This window comes from Chrysemys picta, chromosome 10 (assembly GCF_011386835.1).
Source record: "Chrysemys picta bellii isolate R12L10 chromosome 10, ASM1138683v2, whole genome shotgun sequence".
Lineage (NCBI taxonomy): Eukaryota > Metazoa > Chordata > Testudines > Emydidae > Chrysemys > Chrysemys picta.
The window spans coordinates 73,628,765-73,648,519 of NC_088800.1; the positions used below are offsets into that span (position 1 = coordinate 73,628,765).

The 19,755-nt window shown below is 43.5% G+C and overlaps 1 protein-coding gene across 1 annotated transcript; it reads left to right on the forward strand.

The window, feature by feature from the left end:
- The first annotated feature begins 366 nt into the window (after positions 1 to 366).
- NPTX2 (neuronal pentraxin 2) lies at positions 367 to 15,483 on the forward strand. The gene is made up of 5 exons (XM_005304681.5): positions 367 to 1,076; positions 3,726 to 3,942; positions 9,109 to 9,353; positions 11,102 to 11,281; positions 13,674 to 15,483. Exons 1-5 carry the CDS (start codon positions 615 to 617, stop codon positions 13,899 to 13,901), a joined length of 1,332 nt encoding a protein of 443 aa, XP_005304738.1. The 5' UTR covers positions 367 to 614; the 3' UTR covers positions 13,902 to 15,483.
- Positions 15,484 to 19,755: the final 4,272 nt, after the last annotated feature.

The window sequence follows — 19,755 nt, forward strand, 5'->3', positions numbered from 1 at the left end:
GCATGGATCCAGCTGAGGCTCTGCCAGCCCCCACGCCGTCCCGTGCTCATCACCGCAACTCGCCCCCGAAGTACCATCAGCGGTGCCGCCTGCGTGTCAGCCTTGCCCGCGGGCTAATGACTCAGGCGGCGGGGCTCTCCCCTGACTTGCCCGGAGCCCGGCTGAACGGGCTCACGCGTCTCCCCGTCCTGACGAGCAGCCAATGGGAAGTCTCCCTGGCCTCCCACACCCCCTCCAACTCCTCAGTGCGCGGGGGACCGTGTGGCGTCAGCCCGGGCCCCAACCAACCAGCGCCCGCCGCCCCCAGCGCCCGCCGCCCTCTCCCCCACCGCCCTGCCTTTAAGAGCCCGCGAGCCGGAGCCGAGCGCAGCAGCTAGGGCGGCGCAGCTAGTGGAGCGGGCTCTGCTCAGAGCTGTCCGGGGCGGCCGCCGCCAATCGTGCGCTCGGAGGAGGCAGCGGGCAGCGCCGGGTCCCCTTGTCCCAGCCGCCCCGGAGAGCTCCGTGCTGGGGCTGAGTTACACCACGTCCCCCAAGTGACCCCCCCATCCCCTTTCCCGCAGCTTTAAGGGCTCGTTCCCCGTTGCCCTCGGGGGCTCTGTGCCCCGTTAGCCGGCATGCTGGCTCTCCTGGCTGGGCTGCTGTTCTCCCTCGCCTCCGGGGCCAGCTGGCGGGGAGTGAGGGGCCAGGAGAGCCCCCCGGGGAGCCGCTTCGTGTGCACCTCCCTGCCGCTGGACGCTGCCCCCTCGGGCTGTCCGCTGCCCCCGGTCCCCATGCAGGGGGGCGTCCTCCCTTCCGAGGAGGAGCTGAAAGCCACCGTGCTGCAGCTGCGGGAGACCATCCTGCAGCAGAAAGAGACCATCGGCAACCAGCGGGAGACCATCCGGGAGCTGACCGGCAAGCTGAGCCGCTGCGAGAGCTCCCCCGGCCCCGACGGCAAGCCCGGGACTGGAGGGTGGCGGAAAGAGTTGGGCAAAGGCAAAGACACCATGGGGGACCTGCCCCGGGATCCCACCCAGGTCATCGACCAGCTGAGCCGGACCATGCAGACGCTGAAGGACCGGCTGGAGAACCTGGAGGTAGGAGATGCTCAGAGACAGGCTGGATGGGGAGCTGTCCCTGGTGCTGCAAACAGGGTGGCTGCTGCTGTGTATGTATGTCTGTAGAGCACTTTTAATCCGAGATGCCATGTCCACGGCAGCGCCAGGCTGTAATGAATAGCCCTGGGGGGGGGGGGGGGGGGGGGACTGATGTCACCCACTGAAAATACACGGGTCTCTTTCAGGAGGGCAATTAACGAAGTTGCTCCCTGTCACAGACTGAAAGGAACAGGCATCGCTTGCCAGCAGCTACAGATGGTTCATCCAGCAGCGGGGGCCCGCCAAGAGCCTTTATTTTGTCAGCTTCTGGGTCAATCAGTGCTATAGTCTCCGACCCCTCTTCTCTAAGGATATGCCCAAGTGTAGTGAGAGCGAGGGCCCACGTTTCCTTTGAGGCATAGGAGGGGAGGTTTGAGAAGAGAACTGGATGTAGGTACTGTACTTTCTGAATAAATGGGTGCTTTAGACAGGCAATTTGCAGTGCACACCCTTGTGCTGGGTGCATGTTAAGTTGTTAATGAATTACTTTATATATATATGTTTAAAGGGGAAAAAACAAGTGACCCAGCAGGAGAGGCTACAGAGAATTGATTTGTTTGTTGTTTTGGTTAATGGATAATAGAGTATCCTTCTTAATATGTCCCGGCCCTTAAAATGAATGGGAAGAGATTTGTGGATTTTATTTTCCTGCTGTTATGGGCTTAGTATCTGTTTTTAATATTTCTAAATCTCTGCTAGGGCTGAGAACCTGCCTGCGCAGGGCTTGGAATGTGATGCTGACATGTCCGGCCAAAGCGGCCATACGACCTTGACATAGGGTGCTGAACAAAACAGCAGGGCCTGGAGAAAGTTGTGAAGTGCGGGTCATAAAGACAACACGATGCTTTAGTGAGAGCTGGTCTAGAGTGAAAGCGAGTCATTCAAAGAACTGTACAAATACAAAGCCTGAACCAAAGCCCACTGAAATCACTGTAAAGGCTCTCATTGACTTCAGTAAGCTTTGGATTAGGCTCAGTTAGATAGCACTTGGGACAATGTTTGCTTGGAGGGAAACTTTTTTTCCCAAGCAGTGTTGCTGGTTTTCTCCCCCCGCCCCTCCCCCCCGACCATGGCAGAACTCTAGGTATTTTCTCCCCGACCCCATTCTGATGTATGTGATTCCCAAGAGGATTTAAAATGTTTTATTAAAAGTTCATGTCTAGTCAATTGTTACTAGCTATTCTTCAACCAGAATGGCTGTTGAATCAGTTTTAATAATAGATCAATAGTAGAGGTTTTAAACATTTTTCAAGGCACTTTCTCATAGATTAGTGTTTGGGCCTCGCCTGCTGCTGGAGATGAGGGTCTTCTGGAGTCACACTGTCTAACATGTATGAGACTGTCCCAGAATAGGATCCATTTGGCTAGAAGTAGGCAGGAGGATTGATACGGTAATGGATACCTCCTTAAAAATTAGATCCCAAAACACAGTTCTGGGAAGTAACCCACCATCTTGGAAACTCTCCAATTCACGGAAAGCTTGGCTCTCTAGAGCAGTGCTTGTAGCCAAACTACTTGTATTGCTTGGAGGACGAGCAAATTGCTTCCAGTGATAGAAGCTTGGCACAGTGACTCGGCTGCTCTGGCAGCTAGAGAGCAGGTAATCTTTCAGAAAAGATGGACCTCAGGTAAATTTGAAAAGATTTGGTCTGACATTTTAGAAATCTTTGTTTCCTAGCAGATGGAAACTGAGATCATTCTTCTCTCCTCTGCCCTATTCCTTTCTTTCTTTACCCTCCCTTTCCATTTCTTTGCTTTTGTTCTCTTTTGTTCTCCTGTTCTCTTTGGAAGAGAACATTCAATACAAAATACATAAAATTTTAAAAAGGGCTGCTTCTCAAGGACAACTTTGAAAGCTTTTCCTGTTCAGTGTAACATTAAGTCTCTTATTATGCTGCTATTTATTGAAGAACCTCATGATAGCATTATAATTTTGGTGGGGGGGAAAGGAAAGCTTTGGCAATAAAATGCCCATAGAAGATAAAACTTGGTTTTTAGCTGTAATTTAAGTAAATCAGTGTCATTTGGGATAAAGGCTATCCCACTTTGACAACTTAAACAAATAATTTTCATAATGGGTCACTTTCGGAGTTGATTTGATGAAATATCTGAACTCTGATTGTTTAATAAATCATTCACTATTTACCAAATTAAAATACCCAAAATGTCTATTTTGATTTTTTTTAAAGTAATCAAAACATTTTCTTGGTTTAATTAACTCTGGTTTAGTGTCTGTTAATGTCATTTTTAATTAGTTGAATTGACTTTTTTTTTTTAAATGTGCAACATGTAGCTATTTGAAATACCTCAAACTTGGCTTCTGGAATTTATTTTATTGAACTTTCAGTGATATGAAACAAGGGAAGCATTAAACAAATACATTGGTATTAAAGAAATGAGTCTGTTTCTTTTGTTAGCCTGATGAAAGGTTTGAACATGACGTTACTTTTTAGCATTTCTATTATACTTTCAGGAAAGCTTAGTGCTCTGGGTTTGAAAACTGCTTTCTTCCTTGGTCATGAGCAGACCCACATTTCACAATTTTTGCTTTTTCAGATATGGCATAAAATCTTTTCTTTTTCCTTGAAGCACCAACTTCGAGCCAATGTGTCCTATGCAGCCCTGCCTAATGAGCTTCGAGAGATGCTTCAAAGGAGGCTTGGAGATCTAGAGCGCCAGCTTTTAAGCAAAGTGGCTGAACTTGAGGATGAGAAATCCCTGCTTCATAATGAAACTTCAGCCCATCGGCAAAAGACAGAAACAGCCCTGAGTGCATTGCTAGAAAGAGTTTCTGAATTAGAAAAAGGTAATTTAGAAACAGAATTTAAAGCCTTCCCTGCATGTTGCTGTTTAGTTTTCCTCCTCTTCTGCTGCAGTACTAGAATTGTACCTCTTAAGAGACAGAGCATGGTCTTGTGCTGAGGGACTGGACTATGTATCTGGAGATCTGGGTTCAATTCCTGCCTCTGTCACATACTTATTGGACAAGTGACTTTGTCCATACAGTTTCTCATCTCTAAACTGGAAAAAATAATACTAGGGGTTTTCCTTTAAAGTTTGTTGGATGCTAAGATATCTCTAGATATGGGGGCCATGTAAATGGAGAAGGGTGCGGGGGGGGGGGGGGGAGGCAATTCTCCTCAAAAGTGCTCTTGACACTTTGTTAGCTCACATGACTTTCAGTGCAGATAAAATTAGCGAACACAAGTTGCCTATTGGCATAGGCTGGTGCAGCTAACTTCACCCTCTAGATCTGCAGCCACTAATTATGCCACTAGACCCTTTCCACTTTTTTTGTTGAATACACCATTGAGACCAAAACCTTTGGTTTTCCTTAGTGGTGAATATTGCCTCTGAGATTCAGCAGACCTTGAAGCATGTGTCCTATCCCAAATGTGCAACCTTCAGGTTTTACAGTGGATTACATGTGCCACTGGGAGACACTCTTAATCCTAATCATTTAATCAGATATTTAGATTAATTATTACTGAGGAACTGCATGTGTGAGTAGAGTCCATTTATTTAACTTACAAATGCATGTGTCAATGAATTACAAAATGAAACCCTCTGCAAGGACAATATACCTACAGAGAGAAAAGCATAGCATTAGATTACCCTTAAATGTTTATAAAAACAGCAGGTTTGGACAATGACTTGCTTGGCTGAATGGGCAGTCCACTTAGAAACAAATTGTAGTGGGTATACTTTCAAAAACGTGCAAACATACACATCTCATGAATTTTAAACTACAGACTAATGGATCCATTTGTTTAGTGCTGGGCATGTTCTTTTTATTTAAAAAATGTGCAAAAAGAGATGTCTGGTCACTTAACATTTTCCCAATATCAAAGCTAAAGTCTTAGCTGCAGTGAAAATGTCTGAGATGCAATAAACTTGGAGCAATGAACCCTTCCAAATTAACAAGTTTCTCTAGAACCTTTTTGATGAAGACTATGCCTATAAAAGTGTCTTGAATTGCAAACTCACTGACACTTGTAATATTGGGCCAGAAATAGTGTGTCCCTGTAGGACACAGGTCTTCAGAGAGAGAAGTAAAAGAGTCCAATATCCAGTGCTTATAACTCTTTGGGGGACTAAAAACAGCTGAGAGGACTTTTTAAAAAAGCTCATCTCCAAAGATTTCTAAAGAGTTGAAGTGTTTGGGGCCAGGAATTGGGAGATGTGGGTTCTTATCCTGGTATTGTTGCATTTCTCTGCAATTTTGAGGCAACTCACTTAGCTTTTCCTGTGCCTTAATTTTCTCCTTCTGTAAAGTGCAGGATAATACTTGCTCTGTTTAATTCTTGAGACTGTTGAGAAATTCAGTCCATTAATGTTTGTGAAGCCCTTTGGGATGCTGTAATGAAAGGAGCAGTAGAAGTGCCAAGTATTAATAATTTTATTTCAAATGCTGATCCGTTTGTAATCTGCAATAGACTGTCAACCATCCACAGTGCCATAGGCTCTCACTGGACCTTACATTTGTCCTGGCAAAAGACCATCTTTTGTAAAGGGTAGTAGTAGACTATTGAAGAGTTCTGACTGGCTCTTGATTTTGATATGGAGGTGTTACAGATGACTATGGTCTCCAAGGACTTGTCTACCTGATGAGGTAATGAGCACTATGGGGGTGTGATTTCTAAAGCACACTAATCTGTGGCTCATTAATTGGTCCGTATAGACCCTGCTGGTGCACACCAAAGGCTTCTTAGGGCATTTTAACCTAGTGCTATGTTAGACTGCAAGCCACTGTCTCTTACTATGTGTATGTAACCTAGCACCTACTGTTACAGCTACAAATGTCTGTTTCTTTGTTAGTTATTATAGTCAGGGCTGGTAGCACCACCTATATGAAAGGCTGCCTGACACTCCCCAGGATAAGACCCTGTTTAGTTGCTTTTGGCTTTACCAAACAACTGTTTGGGGTTTGGAACTTTCCAGGTCAGCCTGAATGGCTTTGGCTGAAGTTCTCCCCCCAAAAATTCAAGAATTTCAAAGATCAAGGGTAGGGGAAAATGCACTGACTTGGCCATGTTACATTCTAGCTCTAGTTCCCCGTGCTTTGGAGAAAGGGCTTGAAATTTGTCAGGGGCATGGCCTTTGTGTCAAGGATGTGCCTTTTAATATGCCCCTGAAAATATGGTCAAGTTATACATCTTGGAAAAATCAGTTTGCACAAGTTTAGTGGAGAAGTGATTTGTAGCAGTTACTTTTTTTTGAAGATCCCATCCTCACTGAGCATGCTTGAGCCTTGGAGCACCTATTGCCAGGTTGTGCATGCACTATCCTCTGAGACAAACTGAGCATGCTCCCTCCAGCCCATAGCTACAGGGGTGAAGCTGGACTTTCCCTGTAATCATTGCTCCAAGCTGCTCTGGGCGTGACTGGGGCCAGGCACTGAAACCGAGAGCAGGGAGCCTGTCTCTCCTGTGCTCTTGGTGACCTTCCCACCTTTGCCTGGCTGCTAACAAGGGGAAGGTGGAGGAGGAAGCCATGTGATCTGCATGCAGAGGGGACAAAACCCAGACTAGGGGAAGGGAAAGGAGTTGATTAGGGCAAGGAGTCTGAGACTGGCTCTGGAAGGAGGGGAAAGAAACTAGGACTGGTTGGATAAGGAGAGTGGGACTGGAAGGGAGTGAGAAATGGGGTGGAGTGGGAGAACCAGAACCGGGGGTCGGGGGAACACAGACTGAGTCTGGCTGGACAAGGAGACTGGGACTGAGAACCAGTGTGTCAGGGAATTGGAAGGAACAAGGGAAGAGGGGAGGGGAAACAGATCTGTGTGTGTGTGTGTGTGTGTGTGTGTGTGTGCTGGCCAAGAGATTGGGGTAAGAAGCTGTGGAGGATTATGAATGGGGGAAGACTGAGATTGGATAAGGAACCTGGAGAGGGAGACTCGGCCTGGGAGACAGTGGAGGAGAGATCAAAAGAGGAGTTGGGAGGGGGGGACTAGGCTGGGCAAGGAGACTAGCACTACGTGTGGGGAGGGGAAGAGATTGGGAGTGTTTGTGTGTGAGACTGAGACCTAAGACTGGCTGGACAAGGAGATTAGGGCTGAGATGAGAATCTTGAGTAATGGAGACTGGGAATGGTAGGCAAGGAGAATGAGCCACAGGTGGGGAAGAGTAGGACAGGGGAGGGGATCAAGCTTCTGGGGGAAAGGCACAGAAGAGTCTGGGCCCACTAGAGAACCCCCCACCCCTCCAGAGCCTGTAATGGAACCTTACATCCTGAGTCTCGCCATTCCTCTGCTGGCAGCAAATATCTGTGAAGTGCACCAGCAAAGTGTCTCAACCCTCTCCAGTGCTGGTCCACATAGTGGATGGTTCCTACTATTGCTATCAGTTACTTTGTTAGCACAAGTGGCAGAGGTCTGTGGTGGATCTAAAAGTTCCCTGCCATTATGATGCCAAGTAGTAGCATTTCTGAGTTTTTTCCAGTTTGCTTTTTTTTTAAAAAAACCTAGGAAATTACAAAAACCCATGTTAAAAGTCAAGCACACAAGTGAGGAAATACCAGAATTAAGATTGCACAGGCAACCCTAATTTGGCCCCCTTGTGCATAATGTGCTAGGATACAGTCTTTAATTACATGCTCACATATTATTGTGTCCACATGATCCTTGCCTTGTTCAGTGCACAGACTAGACCTTCTCTGGGGATGAATCAGGGTTGTGTAGTGAAGGAGGCTGTTGCAGAAATTGGAAGGTGTGAGTAAATGAGGCAGAGGACTTCAGGAAGAATAAAAGTCTCATGGATAGGCAATTGTATATTGCCCTGGAGAACTGGATACGATCCCTGCTTCCTACATATGTGATGCTGAGCAAGTCAAACCAAGCTTTTCACAGGGAGTCATGAATTGTTTTCCTCATTTTTCTGGGTGCCCAACTGGACCCTGAGGTCTAATTAGCAGAATTGCACTCACGGCTGTAATTGAAGGCAATGGGAGCTAGGCTCTTAAAGTGCTATATAATGCAAGTATTAGAGCTCATCAAAAACCTTTTTATAAAAGTTTCCACTGGACAATGCCATTTAGTCAAAATCAAAATGTATTGTAGTAATATGTTGATTTTGATGAAACTTTCAACAGGAAAAAGTTGAAATAATTCAATGTCAATTTGTTTTGTTCTATTACATTAATATATCTACATTCTGTTGTTTAATATATAAATATATTAAAATTAATATAATAAAAGATGAAATAAACCAACATTTATCAAAGAAGTGTCTTGATGGTGCCAATTTTTGTGAATTTTCATTCTGCAGTAAGCTTCAAACTTTTCATTCCAGTTCAGAATGAATCTTTAAAAAATTCTTCCCACAGAATGGAACTAGTAGGCCTGATTGGAAACTATGTACTCTGAGATATCTGGATCTAGTAATTTCAAATTGGTCTCCCAGACCTAGTGAATACTTTCCCCTTAATCTCTCCGCTTTTGGTCCTCATCTCTAAAATGGAGATAATGATACCACCTCATCTTGCAGGGGGTTTGTAAAGATAAATTAATGTTTGTGAAGCACTCGGATACTATAGTGATGAGTGCTATAGAAAAGGCCATGGGCGGGGGGAGGGAGAGGGAAATAAATTAGTTTTTAGAGCTGCCTTTTAATAACAGGGAGTAAATAAGGCCTAGGCCGCACATTGGACAAAAAGGAGAATTCAAAATATTGAATAGCTGCTTATTGAACACTGTCCGTTCTGTGCACTGAATGAGGCAGGAATCCTATGGAAAAATAGTATGCGATCATATAATTAAAGACTGTATTATAACACAGACACACAAGTGGGGCAGATTGTGCAACCTTAATGTAGGTCTGTGGAACCTTAATGTACTTTGAACATAATTTGTGTGTAATTCCTTAAATCAGTCAAAGGTAGAAAATAACGTGTCTTAACTATGAGTTCAGCTTTAGCTAAGAAGAGACTGTCAGCTTAAACACATGTAAAGCTTTTTCTCTTTCTGTAACCATAGGAAGCAGTGCATTTAAATCACCGGATGAATTCAAGGTCAGTCTCCCTCTTCGCACAAATTATTTATATGGGAAGATCAAGAAGACTCTGCCAGAGTTGTATGCCTTCACTGTGTGCTTGTGGCTGAAGTCGAGTGCTTCTCCTGGAATTGGAACACCATTCTCCTATGCTGTCCCTGGGCAGGCTAACGAAATTGTTCTGATAGAGTGGGGCAATAATCCAATCGAATTGCTAATTAATGACAAGGTGAGAACTAACTACTTTTCTTTCTAGAATATACAGCCCAGGTAAAAGGATGTTTTAAGGCCTGATCCTGCACTATAAAAATCTCCGGTAACTTTTCCATTGACTTCAATGGCAGCAAGATAAGGGCACTAATGTTTAAAATAAAAAATGCACGTACTTTTATTGAATGGCTTTGAATAAAATTAGGTGATGCTTTTGTTCATGAGAATAGGTAATGTGGTATAGCTGGATATGCTTCACCTATGCTTGTACGTTACAATTACAAACTTTTAGATATCCTGGGTCTCAGTCTCCTCTCATTCACACCAGTTTAAATCAGGAGTAACCTCTTTGAAGTTAAACCAGTTTAGAGCCGGTATAAAAGAGATCATAGTCAAACCAATGATGTTCTTTTAAAATTAATAGGAATTTAATATATCAGAATGAACCTGACATATGCCTTAGTCTTTGCTCTCAGGTTAATTTTATGCCAAGACATTATTATTAATATTCTAATTACTAGGTCTTCAATTTATGTCAAACTCTTCCAACTGTTACCTTTGTCTATAAGAAGTTTAATTATCAGGGACCTCTTCTACGAAGTGTCAAATACACACTAACGGTGCTCAGCACACTGCAGAATCAGGCCTGAGAAGAAAAATACTAAAACCCAACTTTTCAAAATTGTTTAAGTACCCTGAACATGTCCCCACCACCCCCAGTTTGGGCTAGATGTCAAAAGAAATTGATTTAGAACTTGTACACCTCAAATTAAGCCATTCTACTACTTACCTGAGCAAAAACTAGATTGTTGAATAGTGGCTGAAGTGAAGTTTATCAAAACTTGGCGTCAGACACTGTTCTTTGTGTGGGGTTTTTAAAGTCTGACACCTGGGAGTGTAGGGATAGGGTTGCTAAGATACCTACAGTACAACTCAGATGGTTCATGGTCATGCAGTGGGTTAAGAAATGCTTATTAAAAATACCTTTTTAAATTTTGGCTTGTGTATGTGGGGCGGGGGGGAAGGGAGGTTAGAGCTTGCTTATCTCTCATAGTAAAATGTTCTCCCCATTTGTAGGCTTGTTAGCCTACACTGTTAACTGCTTGTGTAAGGCTAAAAATATTCTTCTGCCCTAAGGGTTGATCCAAAGTCACTGAAGCCAGTGAGTCTTTCTATTGACTTCAGTGTTGGATTATGCTGATAAAGGGGCCTAATCCTGTGCCCTTTGAAGCCCATAGTAAAGTTCCCATGGACAGCTGGAGTAAGAGGGGCTCAAGATTTTTCTCAGCAAATAGAGTGCAGCAGTATTTTCTACAAATGCCACAGGCAAGCCCCAGGATTGAAGACAGACAATCCTAGCATGAAAACTGAATGGAAGGTTAGGACTAAGCATTAAGGGATTTAAACAACAACAAAGAAATGCTATGGACTAACGTGCAGCATCAGCAGGAATGGTGGTAACCTAAGCTCTCGTACCTGTGGTATTTAGCCATAGCTGGAGCAGAAAACATGTCCTTCTTGCTGAATTTCCAGTGCATGGACTGTACCTCCACCCCTCCTTTTATTGAGAGGATTGTCTTTTTAGCCATTTGCAGCATAGCTGCAAATGTAAAATTACTTGTGTTAAATTTTCAATGGGAATGTTTGTCCTGTATCAGTCTATGAAGACCCTGGAATAGTAATGAAGCCTTGGTCTTTGAATAATGGCCATGGGCTGGCACTGCCAGACTCAGGTCTCCGGCATTCATTATTGTTCTCCACATGTAGGTTGCCCAGCTTCCTCTGTTTATTAGTGATGGAAAGTGGCATCATATCTGCGTCACGTGGACAACTCGAGATGGAATGTGGGAGGCTTTTCAGGATGGAGAGAAACTTGGCACTGGGGAAAACTTAGCCCCTTGGCACCCAATTAAACCTGGAGGGGTCCTGATTTTGGGTCAGGAGCAGGTGAGTTGAAGAGAGATTTTTCTAGTAAAAACAACCAAATCGCTCACCCTTCTCTAAAAGCAGAAATAAAAGAAAAACCTACCGTTCACAAATAAAGTGATTTTGGAATTTGCTATTGTGCAGTTATAAAATACCATTCCCCCTTCTCCATGTGTAGCATCTGAGATGCGTGGTTAAGCAACAGATGTTTGAAATCAGTACCTATTACCATGCTGTATTTCTCTTCATTAATATATAATGAAATATTTCCTATTGCAAGTCTTAACTTAATGCTAAAATATGAAGCATTGGCTCTGTTACTTTTGCCAGTGATCTGACTAATGCCCTGAATATGAATCCTTTAAAACTGATTGCTGGTAGCTATATGGATGCTAGATACTCTATGGAAATAGGCTGATTTGGACCAGTTATGATGCATCTGAACATAGTGATGGGCAACTGCCTGCAATGGTAGTTACTTTGCCTCCAATCTTAGGGCCTGGCAAAATTTTGCCTTCTTTAGGGGGAGAGTGCAGGGAGCCCCTTCCTTCTCTTTCCACCCCCTTCTTCATAGCTAGAATATTGGCACTGTTCCTCTATGAATGCATAGAGGAATCCAACTATTATGGCAGCTGAGCACTAAGCCCCAACGGGGCATAATGGAGAGGCTTGTGGCTATGTCCAGGGTCCCTTCCTGCCCCACCCCAGAGGCAAACCCACTGGAGGCTGAAGCACATGCTATGCCTTTGTAAAGAGGCAGAATAGGCCACTTTTCTCTAATATTTACAGCTCTCCAATCATGCTTTGTTGACCAGTTACATAAGTCATCCGATCACTAGCTATACCAGGGATCTCAAACTCAAATCATCACGAGGGCTACATGAGGGCTAGTACATTGGCCCGAGAGCCACATCATTGACACCTTTTCATATAAAGGTACAAAAGCCTCCCTCCCCCCCCGGACTACACCCCTTCCATGAGGCCCCACCCCTGCCCTGCCTCTTCCAACCCCTTCCCCAAATCCCCGCCTCCTCCCCTGAGCGTGTGGCTCCCCGCTTCTCCCCCTCCCTCCTGGAAAGCGCTAAGCGCTGCCACACAACGGTTTGGCGGTGGGAAGCGCCTGGAGGTAGGCAGAGGAGCAGAGACACGGCATGCTGGGGGGGGGGAGGGAAGGTAACAGGTGAGGGGAGCTTGGCAGCCACAGGAAATAACTCCGCAGGCCACATGTTTGAGACCCCTGAGCTATACAGTGACTTATATAACTAACCAACATACTGAAAATTGTGATACACCTCTACCCCGATATAACGCTGTCCTAGGGAGCCAAAAAATCTTACCGCGTTATAGGTGAAACCGCGTTCTATTGAACTTGTTTTGATCCGCCAGAGTGTGCAGCCCCCCCCCCCCACTGCTTTACCGCATTATATCTGAATTTGTGTTCTATCGGGTTGCATTATATCAGGGTAGAGGTGTATTTGAATATTGGCAATGGCTTTTACCTTCTGTTTTACACAAAAAAGTTAGTATCTTGCTATGAAATTTGCAAATATTACCTAAGGAATAAATTGACAGATTTTTGTGATCTGCTTATGAATTGAAAGGGAAGTTAGATTCAATGACCTTATTGGCTGTAACCGAATTGCTCCTTGACCATGTCAGGTTCGCTGCATAGTAGAGGCTCAAGTTCAGCATTATAGCACTAGCAGAGCCCTTCTGTGAAGCTTTCCTTCTGCCTAATCATACTAGTACAGATTGGAGCCAAGTATATCGTCTTGCTGTATAATCATGCTAACTCAGTATAGCTCTTTGCCTCTTGCTAGTGGCTGGACCACTTAAGGAGTGAGACTGCTATTACCGCCACCATGATGGTGTTAGTCTTTTAACACAGGCAATAGACGCTATGTGGTTTGTGTTTGAAACCCAGAGGTCCTGGTTCAATCCCTGCAGATAACTGGTCCAGGGGCATGTTATATTTACTACTATAATTGGCTAAGAACTCAAAGCACCCTTTACACATGCACAGTTATCGCTGAAGTGAACAAAATCTAATCTGGGCAAGGATTGCCCAATCAGTCCCCAAATCAGCTCTCTTTTAAGGCCAGCATGTGCATGCCTTGCTCCAACAAGTGAGCATGAGTAGCTCCTCTGATTTACAATGTGGCCCTTTTGCTATAGGAAATGGCATTCACACTCTGTGATACAGCACACCAGTTCTTTGAGACATGAACTTCTAAATGTTTGAAAGAGCAATATTTTGTGAAAAAAAAAACAAAGCCCCTTTCAAAATCTTGGTGACTAGCATTTTGCATTTGCATTTCACCTATTGTGGGTAGTGTGGGTGGCTTTTTTAATTTTAAAGAAGCACATGGAAAAACCTATTCAATTAATTCTTTTTGTTTTAATATGCATAAAGGACACAGTTGGAGGAAGATTTGATGCAACTCAAGCCTTTGTTGGGGAGATGAGCCAGTTCAATATATGGGACAGGGTCTTAAAAGCAGAAGATATCATGAATATTGCTAACTGCTCTACGAACATGCCTGGAAACATCATACCCTGGGTTGATAACAATGTTGATGTATTCGGAGGTGCAACTAAATGGCCCGTGGAGACATGTGAAGAGCGTTTGCTAGATTTATAACTACACTCATTTTTTCTATTTAAGTGCCCCATTTTATTAGGACAATTTCTTGTAAGGTCTATCACACTTATTTCCCCACCAAATGAATTGGGGAAAATCCTGAGTAAACTGCTTGGGTACAAATAAAGCTGGTAGTTCTGGGCATGACTCCTGAAGATGAAAGAGGCGCCTGTTGGCTCAAATAGCAGTTGTCATTGTAAGGCGGATCCAAAGATACCTAGTGAGTTTAAAAGGACTTTGGATCTGGTTCTTGCTTGGTACACTAATTCTTCGGCAAATGTTCCCTATCTCGAGTGGCAGAATTGCTCCTCTCTGATAACATGTGATGTAAACAAAGCACAAAGCTTTTTAAGAGGCAAAACATGCACCTTGGTATTGAATCTCCCCCTCCCCCACCTGTATTCAACACTTTCTTTTACAACCTTTTTAAAGAAATTAGGTAATCCTTATACTACCTTTACCACATCTTAACGCAACACACCTGAGACCTGCAGATAGTAGCAGAGGCGCCACTACCCGCATTACAGAAGGTAACTGCTTTACAATTTAGACAAGTTAGAATTCTTGTCTTGTGGTCTGTCATGATCTAGACACTCAGCTTCCTTCCCCAGACCTGAAGAAGAGCTCTGCGTAACTCACAGGTTTGTACCTTCTACCAACAGAAGTTGGTCCAATAAAAGATGACACCCCCCCCCATCTTGTTGCCTCTTTTAGGTCATGAGAGAGACTAAAATATGATGCAAATGCTATTCTACTCCAAATTCAGAGACAGGGCTAGATACTCAGCTGACTTACATCAGCTTGGCTCCATTGATTTCATGGAGCCACATCAATTTATACCAGCTGAGGTTCTGGCCCCCAGTCTGTATGTGTTCCCTCTGCTTCTCCCCACTCCCATGGATAAGGTGATGGTTGAACAACTGTACTCGTATTCCATGTAGGTCGATGAGTGTGCTGCATTTTTCTCTCTGAATTCTATCACTCTAGTCTGTTTTTTCTTTTCTAAATACATATAAAATGTTTCTAAGTGAATTACAGTTTTGTTTTGCTCTGAAAGGCCTTTTTTATAAGCAAGTGCCAAAGTTCAGTTTCCATTTGCTGAGAATCACTATATATATTTTTCCAACAAGTCTCTATTGCAGACACTTCCTGTGTTATGATGGTCCTATGTGCTATGACTAATGTGCTGGCTTTCAATTCTTGTTAATTGTCATGACTTCTGTAAGCATTGAGCTGACTTTATAAAGTATATTTTATTATGCTTTTTATTCTCTCAATACTCTGGAGACAGAGTTGTATTTTCTTGGTATTGGTGACTCTTTGGTTTGTGGCTTGCAGATAGCATATGTACTGTACCAGAAAAAGAGAGGTAATACTCTTATTGATTTAAAGAAAAGTGATTTTTAAAAGAGGAAATTTATAAAGTTAAATATCATACTTTATTTTTCATGTTTTGAATTGTAAGAATCTCTATAGTGACCGTTCCATTTGTTGGATAAAGTTACATGATCCTACTAATATGTAGTTTGTTCTTAAAAAGGAAAAATTCTTATAATTTTTAATTAAAAAATGCACTGTAAAATCAGTTTTCTTTATTTCCTTTATATTCTTGCAAAGTACCATCTGACACTTCACAGTGCTATGATTTTATTCATATTTTTTAGACATATAAACTGTGCCTCTAAAAAAAGTTGGTCTTCTCAAATTATATTTCTATTTATATACTTCCTTTATTCCAGAATGACATACAAACTACAGCCCCCATCCTGCACTGACTGAAGTGTGTACTTACACTACACACCCAGGTGGCTCCAGTCACTAAGTAGTGGCATGTAAAGTCTCTTGTAAAAAGGCATTTTCTTTCACCACTGTGGCAGGCGGAGCCAGACCTAAGTATCCGTGCTGGCATTCGCTTTCTCCTACCTTCTCCATGTTCCCATCCATGGCTGGGAGGTCTTGTCTAGGCTGGGGGAGGGAGGAGTGTCATTTCCTCCCTCCCTCCCCTGCACTTACAATGGCATAAATTATCATGTAAATTGCATTGTATTGAGCACTAGTCCCAACCCTTCTGTGGTTATACCAGCCCACACTGCAGCAAGAGTTCAGAGGGGAAAGCAATGGACGTACCGGAAGGCAGGTAGGCCAAGATCCAGCAGAAATGATTTTGTCCCTGGAGAGGAACAATGAGAGCCAGGGCAAATGCTAGGGGAGCACATGGCCATAGATACTCTCAGGGTAAGGGTAGTAGGTGGCAAACGAGGAGTGAAGAGTGTGCTGCACAGTATGCCTAGACAAAGTGTCAGATCTTTTATGTCCAGTCAGGCCTCTCACTTTTAAAGTCTCATCAGAAGGACCCCCACAGAGTGAACTAATCAGGAGCATATTTTACCTACCTCAGAAGGAAGGGTTCAACATGTTATCCTGTAGCACCCAGGACTGTACAGTCTTCAATATAAGCCTTAAAACAACAGGTGCTCTGCCTGATATTTCAACCCCCTCTGTCTCCATGTATATTCTAAAGAATCCAAGTATATAACATATGCAGCAAATAATTTTGAAATCTATAGCTAGCAGTTACATGGATCAGAACTGAGTGAAATGATTTGGTGCCCATGCACAAATTGTTCATCAAATTGTTAGACATAAACTGCAATGAAGACCACAGGGTCTGGCAGCAAGAGATTAAGGCCCCAATCCTGGGCCCTATGTAGGATACTTGCATTGGGCTGGCAGCACAAAGTAGATTTAAAGCTGGAGGATCCAGACATTGGCACACTCCTCTATACAGGAGACGCCTCAGCTGGTGTAGAGCTGCTGTTGCAGCTCTGACACACCCTGAGCAGGATTCTGGCTGAGGTATCTCTACATCCCAATTTTTCTCAGCTGCCAGAACAGCATTAGGGGTCTGGGAGTTGCCTGGTGTAAGTTAGAGCAACCCTGAACAAAACAGGATTGCCTGACTCTGGAGTGTGGTCAAGATTTAAAAAATTCCAACTGCGGTTTCAAACAAAAGATAGCAGGACATTGAGTGGAGGGGCTCACATTCTTCCTTCATCTTATTGGGATGATAAACAACTGGATCCATCACTCGGGCTATCTGTCTCTATCCCTCTCTTTCTCCTTCCTTTCCTAATCAAACTGGTAGTTACCTCAGGTCTACTCGACTCTGAGACCCAGCCTCTCTCCAAGAAGAGGCTTTCAGGAGTGATGGGTGGAACTCTGATTCAGATACTCCCCCCCATATAACTGGGCCTCTGCCCTAAAGAGCAGGGCTAACAATTCACAGCTAGAGCCTTTGAATCCTTTCCGTATCTGAGGTAAGCAAAAGCCTGTGAGTTTCAGTTGGTCCTGTGGGTCCTTATTCAGAAAGGTGCTTTAGCACATGCCTAACTTTAAGCATGGGAGTAATCACATTAACTTCAGTGGGACTAGTCATGTGCTTAAAGTTCAGCACATGCTTAAGTAACTTGCTAAACTGGGGCCTAAATCAGGATATAACATAATTGTGCAATCTACTCCACTAAGTCTCCTAGCTCCACCATCCCAAAGCACGTGGAGCCCTACTTTATGGGGAGGACTTCCTGGAGCGTGGGGACAGTGTGGGGAGATAACCGGCTCTCCTCAGCTCTCTCTGCCTTTTCCATACTTACGGTTTGATTTTCAGCGGCGTCCTACTCACAGCTCCTGACTTCAGTGGGAGCTGGTGGGGATAAATAGCTCTGAAAATCAGGCCCTTACTTGTTGACTGTTTTTTGCACAAGTTCCATCTCAGCTGTGCAGTGGAGGGAATGGACAGATTCTAAAACTACAAAGAAGGGGATGGATCGCATCTCCAGTGCAGAAATCAAAGAACAAAGTGTTAGCATTTTAAAGGAGATGGCTCAATACTCCAGTAAGGGTGCATTCAGGGCCAGGATAAATTGACTGCAATGGAATTATAGCAGAGATGGATATGTCTCTGTTTCCTAAGATAAACAACTGGTATTCCACTGTGTTTTGACTGATTACATAACTAAAATGGTGTTATTTTATATAACGGTTCTTTTCAGCAAAGGCATGACACTGAACAGCATATTATCCACTGAGAGTGGTTTTACATTGTTTGATATATTTTCCTCCAAATTGGTGCAATACTACATTGTTTTATTAAAAGGAAGAAAGTATATTTATTGCATTTTTAACATTTTTCTTGCATCTAAAAGTGATGGATATTAATCTGCAGCTCCAGATTCCTGGGAGTCACACATTTTATGTGCATATATAAGCAGATGGCAAAACAGAAGTAAATATTACCATATTCCGGCATCTATATTGTTTATGGAGTGTGAAAGTGACATGACAAACTTCATTTCTCAAAAAGCTTTGAATACATGGAAGTAATGACTTACGGGGAGCTGAGTGACAGCTACCGCACTTGGAACATGCAATAATGCAGATTTCTATAAAATCTGTTCCACTTTAAAACACACAAAGCTGTAACTTGCTGTGAGCAAAGAAATGAAAGTACTCGTGAGCCAGCCTCTCTCCCTCATATGGCCCCTTTGGGGCTGTAAACTGGCTAGGTATCTCCAGCTGAAGATCTCCTTGAGTTGGAACAGTCCTCGTTGGTTCCTACACCATGTCCATCTCAGCCATGGTGGAAGGTGCACACTGGAGACATGGGTGTGGGGCAGGAATGGTGGGCCAGTAAGAGTATGCTACTGGGCTCCATTGATCCCCGGCTGGCAAATGACCTATTTGGTGACATCGCTCACTGGTATCCTCTAGAGCAGCCTTGAGGCTGCTCTAGGGTATGCCAGGACTGCAGCCAGTGTAGAACCAACCCTTGGATCAGGGACCATCTTGTTTGTGACTCTTCCCACTTGGTTTGTCTAGTGGATATTGGGCACAGCAGAGAATCTAGCCCTCAGTGTGTATGTCTAATTGATGTCACTTAATGCTGTGTGGGTTTTTGGCTAGTGTGCACGGCATCAGTAAGCACAGATCATGTAGGTCAGTTTTTATTTTTTATATATAAGGGAATTCACTGTAAATTCACTGTCTAGCCAGAAAAGGTTTTTCTGTTCAAAAGATGCAGCCAAATATTGTTACATAGGCAGGGTACTCTTCAAAGGCCCATGTCTGCACAGGTCTTATTGTGAAAGAGAGACATGCTTTCCCACTTAAATTACTGTATGCTCTGTGAATTTTTCTGTCTGGTAATCCATGCACAGCTTGAGCTCACTGCATGCAGCATTAGAGTAGGTGTGGGAGACAAGTAACTTGATACAAAGATGATTAATTTCTGTAATAAATATTGGATTCTATTCATTTTAGCGAAAGCTTCAAAATTGCTGACTTCCCTAACTTTTGATTAAAAAAAAAAACTAGAACGAAATAAAATTAACATGGCACATATTAAATGGATTAAAAACTGGCTAACTGAGAGGTCTCAAGTGAAATTGTAAATGGAGAATCAGCATTGAGTGGGTCTGTTTTCAGTGGAGTCCTACAGGAATCGGTTCTTGGCCCTATGCTATTTAATCTTTTTATCAGTTACCTGGAAAAAACATAAAATCATCACTGAAAAAGTTTGCAGATGTCCCAAAAATTGGGTGAGTGGTAAATAATGAAGAGGACAAGTCACTGCTTCAGAGCGATCTGGATCACTCAGTAAACTGGGCACAAGCAAACACTTTGCATTTTAATATGGCTAAATGTAAACGTATACATCTAGTACAAAGAATGTAGGCCCTACTTACAGGATGGAGGACTCGATCCTGGAAAGCAGTGACTATGAAAAAGATTTGGGGTTCATAGTGGATAATCAGCTGAACATAAGACCAAAAGACCAAATGCGATCCTGGGATGCATA

Bases quoted from the DNA above. Each gene is read 5' to 3' on its own strand.
- NPTX2 (XM_005304681.5), top strand. From the start codon at position 615: ATGCTGGCTCTCCTGGCTGGGCTGCTGTTCTCCCTCGCCTCCGGGGCC. The intron at 1,077-3,725 runs GTAGGAGATGCT...TTTTCCTTGAAG, and splicing joins ACCGGCTGGAGAACCTGGAG to CACCAACTTCGAGCCAATGT. The intron at 3,943-9,108 runs GTAATTTAGAAA...CTGTAACCATAG, and splicing joins AGTTTCTGAATTAGAAAAAG to GAAGCAGTGCATTTAAATCA.